Source organism: Fundulus heteroclitus, chromosome 19 (assembly GCF_011125445.2).
Source record: "Fundulus heteroclitus isolate FHET01 chromosome 19, MU-UCD_Fhet_4.1, whole genome shotgun sequence".
NCBI classification, from domain to species: domain Eukaryota; kingdom Metazoa; phylum Chordata; class Actinopteri; order Cyprinodontiformes; family Fundulidae; genus Fundulus; species Fundulus heteroclitus.
Window position 1 is genome coordinate 30,173,308 of NC_046379.1, and position 12,072 is coordinate 30,185,379.

Here is a 12,072-nt window from a genome sequence, read left to right on the forward strand (position 1 = left end):
AGCCAACACATCAAGAGCAGCTAATTGCATCATGAGTGGAGTGAGTTATCAGACAGTTATGGGAGCATCTCACAGCCAGTCAAAACAGTGAGTTAAGGTCCACAGGTGACAAACAATGCATAAAACAGTTAAACCAGCACTTTTTACAATTTGATGGGGTTACATTGTTAATTTCCATCAGGTCAACCAGTCCTCTTGTAGAATACCAGCATGTAAGTTATATGAGGCTATGTTGGAGCACAACCCCAATCGCTGAGTGCGTCTACAAGCCATCATCTGTACTTTACTCACTGATTTAACTGTCTAACTGCCTGATCAAGTGAAAAATATTTGCAAATGCTGCACCTTTCTTTGGTTTGCCAGTTATGCACTACTTTTGTTGGTCTATCCCATAAAATACACTGAAGTTTGTTCAAGAGGTGTGAATAAGTTTACAAGGCACTTCAGAAATCCACAGAGCAAAGTTTTTAAACAGGCATTATATATATATATATATATATATATATATATATATATATATATATATATATATATATATATATATATATTCCTGTAGGATTGTTGAAGTCCAACCAAAGACTTGCATCTGATCACTAACCAGTCTACTTCTTTAAAGTGTAGGTCCATGGTCTTATACATTAGAGAGAGTGCCTTGATGCCTTCTCCTTCATGCCACATTGCAAACCCCAGCCTGGCTTGAAGATGATAACAAAACTGTGTATGTGCAAAACGCCTTTATAAAACCCATCACAGAGACAGAACAAACCTTGTGCATTGAAACTTATTGCAGTCAGTTCCTAAAACGTGTCACTGAAATGGGAAATACACTGAGCATATCTTTCCAGGACCTAAACACCTGTAAAAAATTACAAGCTGGCAAACACATAAAAACCCTCAAATACATAGTTTATATTTTATTGCAGTGGTAAAATCTTATTCTCAAAAAAGTAATAAAAGATCAAACTTTAAGAACAATCTTCAGATAACCAAAAAAAAAATCTGTTCATATGGCTTTATGGTTCTAAAAGACTCAATGGTTACCCATTTTAATTAGTTGATTGAATTGATAGGATATGTGTTTCAAATACTGTGGTATTTCCAAGAGTTCTTGATGCACTGAAGCAAGGTTCCCAGGGTCTCTATCATACTATGTGAAACGGCAGGAGGGGCATTTTATAAATATGGATGCATTTCATAAATATGGATCCTTTTCCAGCTTGTGTCACATCATACAGAAACTGATGGATTACTACTTAGAAAGTAGGATTAACAAGAAAATAGGGTATATTTAAATGGTCAGTTACATCAGCATTATGTCTATACAAAAATGTCAGATTATGTTGGAGTAATAAAAGATAGCTTTTGTTTTCAGGCGTTACTAAACAAGAAAAAAAAGCCTGGTGAATTTTTTCCTTTAAATCAGCTTGTTTTTACCTACTTACAGTAATGACAACAACAATATTAATGATAATGATGATATTATTAATAAAGTAGTAATTGTAACAAAATGATGTCCCTGTGGTTTCTTCAGTGCAGTTCATAGGTGTCCTATTATTATTACTTTCTTTTCAGATATGATTATTTTTGTGTGGACAAGAGAAAACTAAAACAATGACAGCATTAAAATTATCACAACAAATATGATACAACCCACAAATGTGTACAAAAAGATAAACAAAAAAAGAGAGCATGAGAAGCCCTTACCCTGTGTATGTTCCTTCACTAATTGACAGTGTGCCAGTTCTTACACACTAGTAGCATATGATGCCTTTCTTTCATGCAACAGATAGAAAAGACAGAAAAGTGGACTATTAGATAGGATTTGTGACTAAGCTTCAGCTAAGATTAAAGTGGGCTGTAGTGACACACTTGGTTGGTACACTTGCCAAGCCTTGTGCCTAACCTCCGACTGACCTCAGTGGACTTTCACAGTGCCAATCATTCACTCTTGGACCTGAATATATTTAATTCTGGGCTTTTAATGACGAATGAACGGTTGATTTTTTTATATGAAAGTTAGAAGGATGAGGATGAGGGACTCAACTCTGATGACATTGTGGATTTTAACTAATACATACAAGGTCACACCTGTCACAAATTCAGCCCATTACATGGCAGCCCCTCTAATTGTCTAAGCATCTAGACGTGATGGAGATGGCCTGCTGAAGTTCAAAGTGAGCATTAGAACAGGAAGAGGGGGAATTTAGGGGACTTTGGATATGGAATCAGACATGCTGGTCTAAGCATTTCAGAACCTGCTGATTTACACAATGTCTTAAGTTTATAGATGATGGTCAGAAAAAAAGAAAATATCCAATGGAGAGAAGCTCGGTGGGTGAAGACCAGAGGAGTATGGGCAGACTGGTTAATGATGATAGAAAAGCAACATTAGCTCAAACAACCCTTGATTACAGTTAACATAGCCGGAACCATTGAACAAGGCAGGATGAACCAAGGCCTTCATGTTGTTTACAACAAGTTCTGACCCAACCACCTAACTGTGGCAGCTGAACTCGAGAATCACTGGATCAGGCAACATTTTTTCGACCAGTTAATGTTCGGTTTTGGTGAGTCTGTGAGTAATGTAGCCTCAATCGCTTGCTCTCATCAGACTGTCACAAAGTTCAAACTGGTTTCTAGAACAAGACAATGAGTTCACTGTACTCCAAAGGCCTCAACAGTAACGAGATCTTAGTCCAACAGTCCTGTTGTAAACCCTTATATTGTTTTTGATTCAGCTGTCCAGTTGTTGATTTGACATGAAGTTGAATAACATGAAGGTAGTCCTTCATCTGTGCATTGCAATAGAACCACTTTCACTGAAATAGACTGGAATAATCTGACATGATGTTTATGGCCCCCTGTACATGACAAGTTTCTCTGTTGTTTAGAGGATCCCATCACAACAAAGCGGCCATGAAACTGACGACATCTGAAAACCAGCTCCCAGACTGGATAAGTTTGAAGCCACCCCCTTCGGTGTCTCCATCATGAGACCCATATACGGCTTTTCAGCCTGCTGGTTCATGCATTCCTGGGCTTGTAGTCAAGTGTAGCCGGGAGGAGAAGTTCCACCCTGTCTGTCCAAATAGGTTTATTTCTTACTCCAGCAGTGATAGCAGTCGCCATATTCCTTCGTGATTATCATCACTGCCCTTGCTTCGGTTACAGCTCGTTACCCACCTACTGGTATATGTATTACAACACCTATTACGGCTTGTTCCGCTTCAGGCGGTTTCGTCATTACACTCAAACTTTTCAGTGCAGATATCTTAATTCGGCTTTGTATGGCTTCGTGTGGATGTGGCCTAAATGTGTTGCTGTTTTCAGCACTGGATCACAGTTAGATGTTCCAGTATAATTGGAAAGCTTCCTGAATGGCCTCTATAAAGACTAGATATCAACCCAATTGAAAATGTATGAACTGTGGTTCAGAGAACACTCATATTGAATTCAACCATGTGTATACCATTCTTGTTATCATGGAAGTTTTATCACCATTCCATGCTGAACAAAGATGGTTCTGATGCATATTTGAAAGTGCAAAATTAGTAGGTCATTCATGATGATGATTAATAGATGAAAATTCTATTGTAACTACCAAGCACGTTTCTTTGCTTAAAGCTTTCATCCTGTTCAATATTAGGAAAAGTTGCAATGTGCTATAATATTGGCAATCGTTGCATAACTATATATAGCTTGCAATAAATACAGAAAATATTGTGTTAAAGCCTTTCTGCTTTAGGATCATAGCAAACATAGACCCTGGATAATGAGTAGCCCATCCATCTACTAAAAAACAAAAACATTCATCATTTTCATTTCAAACACAAGGTTCCAATGAAAACGTGGCCTCCATCCGACTTGTGATGTTTTGGCAATGCAACAACTTAGCTGTTGTTTCTTATCAACTTTACTACTTCTTAACCTTCTCAATCATTTTGTGTTGCAATTAAACAGCAAGTGTCATCAAACATGTCAGGGACGCTGAGAGTCTGTATGCAGGGCAGTTGAATAATCAGCTGACAATTTTAAATTCCAGGCAATTCTTTGTAATATGCATATTGTGATCCGTGATATTGCGATGACGATAAATTGGTGATGTACTGTGCAGCGATAGTCCCAACCTTATTAAATGTAGATTTATTACATCCCTGAACCATGCAAAGAGATAGAACATAAAAGATCAGTGAACCCTTGTTGACATACATAAACTAAGAATAGCAAACCTTGTGTAGAGGTATAATAGTGGGGTACGGACCAATGCATAGACACAAGAAGGATTGTGACAACAACCTATGGGCTTGCCAAAAAAAAACTGAGCCAAAAGATTTTTGCTTGTTCCAAAAATAGAAATTCTGTGAAGCACAGTCAATGTCTGATATAAGAGACAAAAGAATGTTTCCTAAGGAGGGATGCTTTAACCTATCTAGAGATTTTTACAAGAGGAGAGACATACACAAAAGGGCAAGAAAACAATTCCACAATTCTGCACCTCATATATTCTCAATCTGCAAATAACCCATGCACAATCCTTTTGCTGTTATTTAATGTCTCTAGTGCTGCCAGAATGTGAACCCTGGATGTCCACATAATAAATGATCAATAAAAAATATTTATCTGCACAACATAACTCACTGAAATGTCTTTTTAAATTCTATTTGCATGCAGTACTCTGCATAATATACAGGCAAGTGAGCTTAGTAATTTCTTTGGCAGGCCAGAATCCAGCTGGACATGCATAGAGAGGCATGTACAATCAAAACAACTAGGTCCAGAGGTTCAGAACGTTCAGTAAAATGTAACCCAGTGTGATCTGGTTGCAAAATCAATGTGCAAACTTCACTAGACCCTGGTTTGGTGTGTGTTCTATTGGATGTGTTGGAACTTAATGCCAAATGCTGGGAGCAATGTTGGGCTCTTACAAACATGCCATGAGCAAAAGCACATTCCACCCAGACTCCATTGGTTCAGCTCCATTCAAAGGCCATCGTCCTTCTCCGAATCAGGAGAAACAGGCCTGGAAACTGTGAAAATGTCTTGACGGCGTATTTTGGTTTTGGGTGTGGCTGTGGCAGACAACATCCCTGTGGATGGTTGCCTCTTCTCCAATAATAGTTTTAGAATTTCTGCTACCTGACTTTCTAGGACCTTCAGACGGCCTCCAAGAGACTGGATGTCCTCTCGGAGCTCCAGCCGGGTCTCCTGCAGTAAGGCCTGTAATGCCTGCTCTGGCATGGGGCAAAAAGTGAGAGGGGATCCTGCAGCTCCAGGAAGAGGGCTGTGAAGGAGAGGAGTACCCGCCGCGGGCGTCCGTGCTTCACCAGCCCGGTCGATCCGCAATTCACTCTTAGTGATGCCGCTGTCACACGAGTCCGTCTTGCGGAGAGGATTGCTACTGGAAACCCCTCCGTCTCCTATATCTTGAATCACACTGTGTTCCTGCCCCTTACAGTCCCGAGAGAGCATCTCCACAGAAACGGCCTTTACATTGTTGTTTAATCCCTCCTTCTTGGCCTCCACCGGAGCCATGTTGTTTTTCAGCCGCATCCACCCACTGGGTTTGGTGATGGGCTTTCCCCCAGCAGGACTGGTGCTGGCTTTTATCCTTACAGGAGGCTCAACTCCCTCTCCAGCAGAATTGGGCTGCAGTTCCATGATCTCTTGATTGTTCTGCTTTGCAGGAGGTTCACTGGGGTGACTGTAGGCCAACGAGCTATTCATGGGCGTTACCTGAGACACTGTCAGCACGCTGCTGCTCGGAGGGGCTCCATTCTGCATGGAAGTGGGGGGCCGTTGTAAGCTAAGAGGGAGCGAGTGCTGCAGACTAGAATGACCCAGTTGCAGTGTGTGAGGATGAAGTTGCTGGTGATGCTGCTGTTCCACCTGCAGTTGGTTCTTCTCAAGATCCACCTGGGAGGCAGGTCCTGCACTCTGGTTACGAAGCTCCTTCTGCTGCTTGAACTTCTGGAAAAGCTTACGGACGGGATGGTCCTGTGGGATGGTGATTGGGACCTCGTTCTTAGCTCGCTCCCTCTCCTCTTCCTCCTTTTTGACGTCACTGATCTTACGGAAAATTATCTGTAAAAGAAAGAGACACCGGAAAATTAGGGATGTCATTAGAACATCAGCCTTTTGATAAGAAGTTTAGTTTGAGTGATCATTCTATCTGTTCTTCATCTTTGAGCATTTCACATTTCAAAATATGCTGATACCAAACAAACAAAAATTGAGTTTGCCTGATTATTTCTATGTTATAACCATACTAGTCTATGCCATATACACTACTGTTAAAAAAATTAGGGTCGGCCAAAAAATTGTGTGTTTTTCCAAGAGTCGCAAAATTATTAGAAATATAGTCAGGACATTTACAAGGTTAGAAATAATGATTTATACTTGAAAAAATTAATTTTGTCCTTCACACTTTGCTTTCATCAAAGAATCCTCCATTTGCAGGAGTTACAGCCTTGCAGACTTTTGGCATTGTAACTGTCAAATTGATGAGGTAATCTGAGGAAATCTGCCCCCATGCTTCCTGAAGCACCTCCCACAAGTTGGAATGACTTGATGGGCTCTTGTTACACACCACAGAGTCAAGCTGCTCCCACATCTCAGTAGGGTTGACTGTGCTGGCCACTCCATTATAAACAGAATAGTAGATAGTAATGCTATTTTAATTAAATCAAAAATATAAATGTATTTCTAAGTGACCCCAAACATTTGAGCGGCAGTATACACACACATATACATATACATATATATATATATATATATATATATATATATATATATATGTATATGTGTGTGTGTGTGTGTGTGTGTGTGTGTGTGTGAGACAGGTCACAGCACGGACAAGTCTTGCCGGGGTTGTTTCTTATGCTTTCCAACAAAGTCAAGCTTGTTGAAATAAAATAAAATCTGAAAAAGATATGACCTTTTGAAGAACATTAGGGAGAAAACAAGCCCAAAAAAGTTCTTTTGAATTACCCCAAGCCAAGGGGATGTTAACAAAAGCTGTTGATTTTAATTATTTTGCATAACTTACAGCAACACCTCCAACCCCTTCAATACCTGTCAATAGAGGGTCAAAATCTACTCACAACACTATTTTGTTCAAGTTCAGATAATTTACAGATAATCAAACATTTATATCTATGTTTGATCTATGCACTGAACAAACATCTTCAACTGTTCGAAAAATTACAACACCAAGTTTAATGGTAACACAAAGACACACTCTCAAAAAATTTTGAAAATAAGTAAAAAACATATGGTGGATTTTATTTTTCTGCATTACAGTGAGTCCAAGCATGCCTCCAAACCAATAAAACAATGCTTCATGAGATTAAAATGAACATTTTGTAATTTCTGAAACCAACTCCAGCATCACTGAAGAGGGCCACTAAGAATAGGACATATTCTCACAATCTGACAGATTTGCAGCATGAGCACATATTGCTAAAATGCTGACATACTCATACCAAGACTACATACAAACCATAATAAGAGGTGCCTCAACAAAGTAATAGTTTTAGGGTGTGCACACTTATGCAATCAGGTTGTTGCAGCTTTGTATGTGCAACCATCCTCACTAACAGGTGGACTTTGCAGTTTAAGTGTATAGGATTAATTGTAAACAGAACAGTTTCTGAAATTTTTGTCGCAAATACCTAGTCGATCAACCTGGGGATGAAAACTTTTTATGTCCATTGTGCAGATTTAAACAGCTAACTACTAAGCCCAAGGGATCGAGGGATTTTCCCAAACTAAGCAACACATCTGGATTTTTTGTGCTTTTTCTTTTCCGACATCAGAGGGGGGGAAAAAAAGCAAAATTTATTTTTCATGGAAATCTGCCAGGTTATATTAACAGTTGCAATTGAGGGCATTTGCATGTTATTGCTCAGTGCAGTCATGTAATGTAAATTATTACTGACTTCTCAAGCTCCATGTTGAGTTATCCATCAACATTCCTCCTCTATTATTCAGCTAAGGCTGGCGCCAGACTCTCTTCTGGTCCACATACACAGTGATGATATTGAGAAAGACTGAAATCCCTGCCAGACAGCTAGCCATCTAGCCTGCTATTTGATGGTTATTCTTGGTTAAAACGGTAATGCCCTCAGTAGGTGGGAAGTTGAGATGATCTATAAGGTTGAAGGCGTAAGTGAGGGTGTAGCCTATAGCAAGTTGTCCATCATATAGCTGACTCAGCTAAACTTTACTGCTCCAATCTGGAATTAAAACATGTCTAATAAATATTAACAACCCCATCAATTCTTTCCTACGTCCAAACCCCCCAGAAATGAAGTGTTAATTTGGAAATCCTGCTATTAGAATTAAGAGTCTCAAAAGTGAATTCATAACCTACTCTACAATTATAGAAATGTCATAAAAATAAACAACTTTAAATGAAAATGTATATGCTTATTTGTTATTTTAAAAAATACCCTTGAACAAAAATGTCGTTACTACTGACCTCAAATAAAATAAATCTTTATCTTCAAATGAACAATGAAATAACAACTAAATCTGCTTAATTGAACCAATTATATCTCTGTTCAAATATTTTGCCAGTCAACAGCCTGATTTGTGAACATCAGAACCAGGGGAGTGGTGGCCATAGGGAGTTTCGGGAGGATTCCCGAATGGCCGGTCTATTTAAGGCCGAACCGGTGGTAAGAATGTTTTTTTTCTACCCCATAAAATGCAGCGTGGGCATTAACCTGCCCTCATGATCACAGGTGGTACAGTACAATGTCAGACTGGGTCAATCTGATATTTTGCATTAAGCAGATATAGGAAAAAGAAAGAAAGAAAAGCAGGAAAGAATCAGTAAACAGAATAGCAAAGATGCTGGAATGAAAGGAGAAAGAGATGGGTAGAGTAGAGAAAGTTTGTGCAAGATGCAGCAGGAATTGTGCTAATGGCTTTTGTGGCAGCACAAATGGTGTGCTACCACTTTAAAAGCCCTTGCCTATTTATATTGCATCCTCTCTGCTTATGTCATGATGCTTCCCTGTTTCTGATAACCGGTATTCGGGTAAGAATGGCTAATATGCATTACAGGTTAAAGTTTGCCATAAAAGTAAACCTTGATGTAAAGTTAAGCCACTTTAATGTCCCATTTAGCCTCCCTTTCTCTGTGTCTGCTGCACATATTGATAGATCTGGTGATTTAGTCTCTAACCCTAACCCTTTGTACCCTTGGAAGTATGGCCATTTTAGCATCATTACCCAGCTGTATCCAGCCTGTCAATCAAGTGCAGCACTGCCACACCAGCCTCCCTTGCCTGTGAAAGGCTTTTCAGTGTAGCTGGATTGATCTTCAGGAAGGGGAAGAATTGATTCGTGCATCTTTGAAAACCAGCATCTACTGAAGTTGAATTAGGATTTCTTCAAGTTTGAATAGTTTGGCCAGACTGAAATCTAAAGAAATTGATGCGCTTTCTGGGCAAGACAACAGGGGTGCTTCTAAAAAAATAAGCTAATGTTATCTCAGTGAGACATAAAATACTGTAGTTCTTTACTTGGGTTTATTTATTTATTTTTTATTTTAAGTTTGACTTGCTGAAGAAAAAGTTTTTTTTGAGTCAGGTATTAAGCAAGATTAAGCATTACCTCAGAACTCTGAGTTATCAGTGTTGCTGTTTCCTCTCCTGTGTTAAGTTGCTGCTGTCAACAACTTAACAGAGACTTTAAGATTTCTACAAATCCACTGTCTGACTTTCACAAGCTGTGATACACATGCACATTTACACACATACACAATGCTACGTATGAGTAATGAAGCAGAGGAAAGAGACTAAATGTGCATCATAATTTAGGCATTGCCATGACTTTCCACAGACATGTAAAAATAGGGAAGATATTGTCTGTGGTTCACAGTAAGAGTTTGTTGTGAATGGATCCTGTTTGAAAGCAACATACAGTTTAATGTTATCCTGACTAATGTGTAGACCAGCTGTCTCTTTACAATAACTGCTGTAATGATTTGAATGATTTGAAACATTTAAGTAGCTGAGTGACTGAATCTACCTAGCTAAAAGAGTCAATAAAAAGTAAACTTGGCTTGGTTTGATTTTCTGCTTTTTCAGCTGCAGACATCTGCTTCTTTATTTTATATTATCCCAGCATTTTAAACTCTATATTTCAGAACTGATAGATTGTATCACAGGTGGGACAAAACAGCAGCAATCATGTAACATGTTATGTTTACAAGCTGGCCAAATGTGCATTGGCCTGTTTAAATATTGAAAAGCAGAGCAGAGCTAAGCAGAATGACAGTGTCAGGATTTATTTAGGCTTTCACATAAAGATATGCAGCGTGCTGAGTAATGTGTTCTTTTTCCCACCCCAAGATATTGTGGCTGACTACAGGATGTGTTCTCGACTCTGTATCCATTTAGAGGGGCACATTGAATAGAAGGTGTGAACCGAGAAGAACTAAATATACAGAATGGAAGATGATACATGATGCTATATGTAATATTGCCAAAATGACAGAATATTCTATATTGGAAGGTTTTTGTTTCATATTTTTGTCTAAATGATGACACAACATCCTACTAAATTAAATTACACCATAAAAATAGTTTTCATGTAAAGAAAAACAAACAAAACAACTCTAGTATTTACAAAGCTTGAGATGGATGACAAGAAGGCAGAGAGAAATTAAAGCTGGAGACAATATAATATTATTTGAAAAAAACATGACAAAAGGTGAGTGATAAAAATAGGGGAAGATTTATATACTGTTGAAGTAAGAAGAAGATGCAATATTTTCTCTCATAACGGTGGGTCTGGAGAAAAAAGGAACAGAACAAAAACTGAGACATACAGAATTAACATAGGCTTATTTGAAAACCACAACTGTAAAAAGTAAAAAAAAATGTAATTAAGTCAAAAGTCTATGTATATATATTTATATTTCTATAGCGAAATGCACTTTCCAAATTCAGCTTCTCACTCACCTCTATGGTGGATCTAAGGTCTGTGACATTGAATGTGCATGGAGCTGGCACCGGAGAGAAAAAGTTGAGAAATTTTAACCAGCTTAAAAGCTTAAAGGCAGATGTTGTCTTATTGCATGATATTGATAAATCAGCTTCAACTTTAAACGATCTTAACTCACCTGAGTTCCCTAATGTGTTTTCCGCCTGCTATAACTCTAGACAAAGAGGAGTAGTATTTTTAATCCACAAAAACTTAGGTTTTACAATATTAGACAAAGTTATAGATCCAAAGGGTAGATTCAGTATATATGACCCAAATGTTGATGACCCCTCATTCTTTCACAAAATATTCAACATCATATACTGTATTATCATATAGAAATATTCAAATCATCTCGATGGCTTTCTATTTAATAGGGGCAACCTCAACTTTTGTCTAAATAAAGAAATAGATAGGTTGAATACAACATAAAATGAAAATAGAAAATAAAAACATTCAATAATTAGAATAAATCAAATCATCCATCAAGTTATTAGAAGCCTCCCAGAAAGAGGGAAAACTGGGTAAAACCCAGAAAGCTAAATTAGAATTAAATGAATATATTGAAAAGCAAAATACATTTTTAATACAAAGACCTCATATAGAAAACTTTGAACATCGCTATGAGTCAGTAAGCTTTTTAGTTAATCAGCTTAAAATTAAAAAAAACTATATTTGCAGTTACAGATGCAACTGGAAATACATTATATGATCCTGAAAGTATAAAGAATACCTTCGGCGATTTCTACAAATCCTTATACACATCGCAGATAAACCCATAAGATAATGACATCAAGTAATTTCTGGATAAAATAACACTTCCTAAATTATCACATAGTCAAACAATGACCCCGGATTCACCCCTGACAACAGTGGAAACTCAGGAAGCTCCCAAAAGCATGCACAATAAATAGGTTCTAGGTCCAGATGGATTTCAAGCTGAATTTTCTAAAGAATTCTGGAATATTCTGGCGTTCCAACGTTCCACAGAATGTTGCAGGAAACTCAAGAAAATGGCAGATTCCCAGCTAATATGAATTCTGCTACCATTAGGCTCCTGCTTAAGCCAGGCAAAGA

The 12,072-nt window shown here is 38.1% G+C and overlaps 1 protein-coding gene across 1 annotated transcript in view; it reads right to left on the bottom strand.

Moving 5' to 3' along the window:
- Positions 1-553: 553 nt before the first annotated feature.
- Positions 554-12,072, bottom strand: part of LOC105920730 (potassium voltage-gated channel subfamily H member 5) — a 255,178-nt gene continuing 243,659 nt past the window's right edge. The window contains exon 13 of the mRNA XM_036150520.1: positions 554-6,081. Within this exon, the coding sequence (XP_036006413.1) occupies positions 4,981-6,081 (1,101 nt within the window). The 3' untranslated portion in view covers positions 554-4,980. The remainder of the gene's footprint in view (positions 6,082-12,072) is intronic.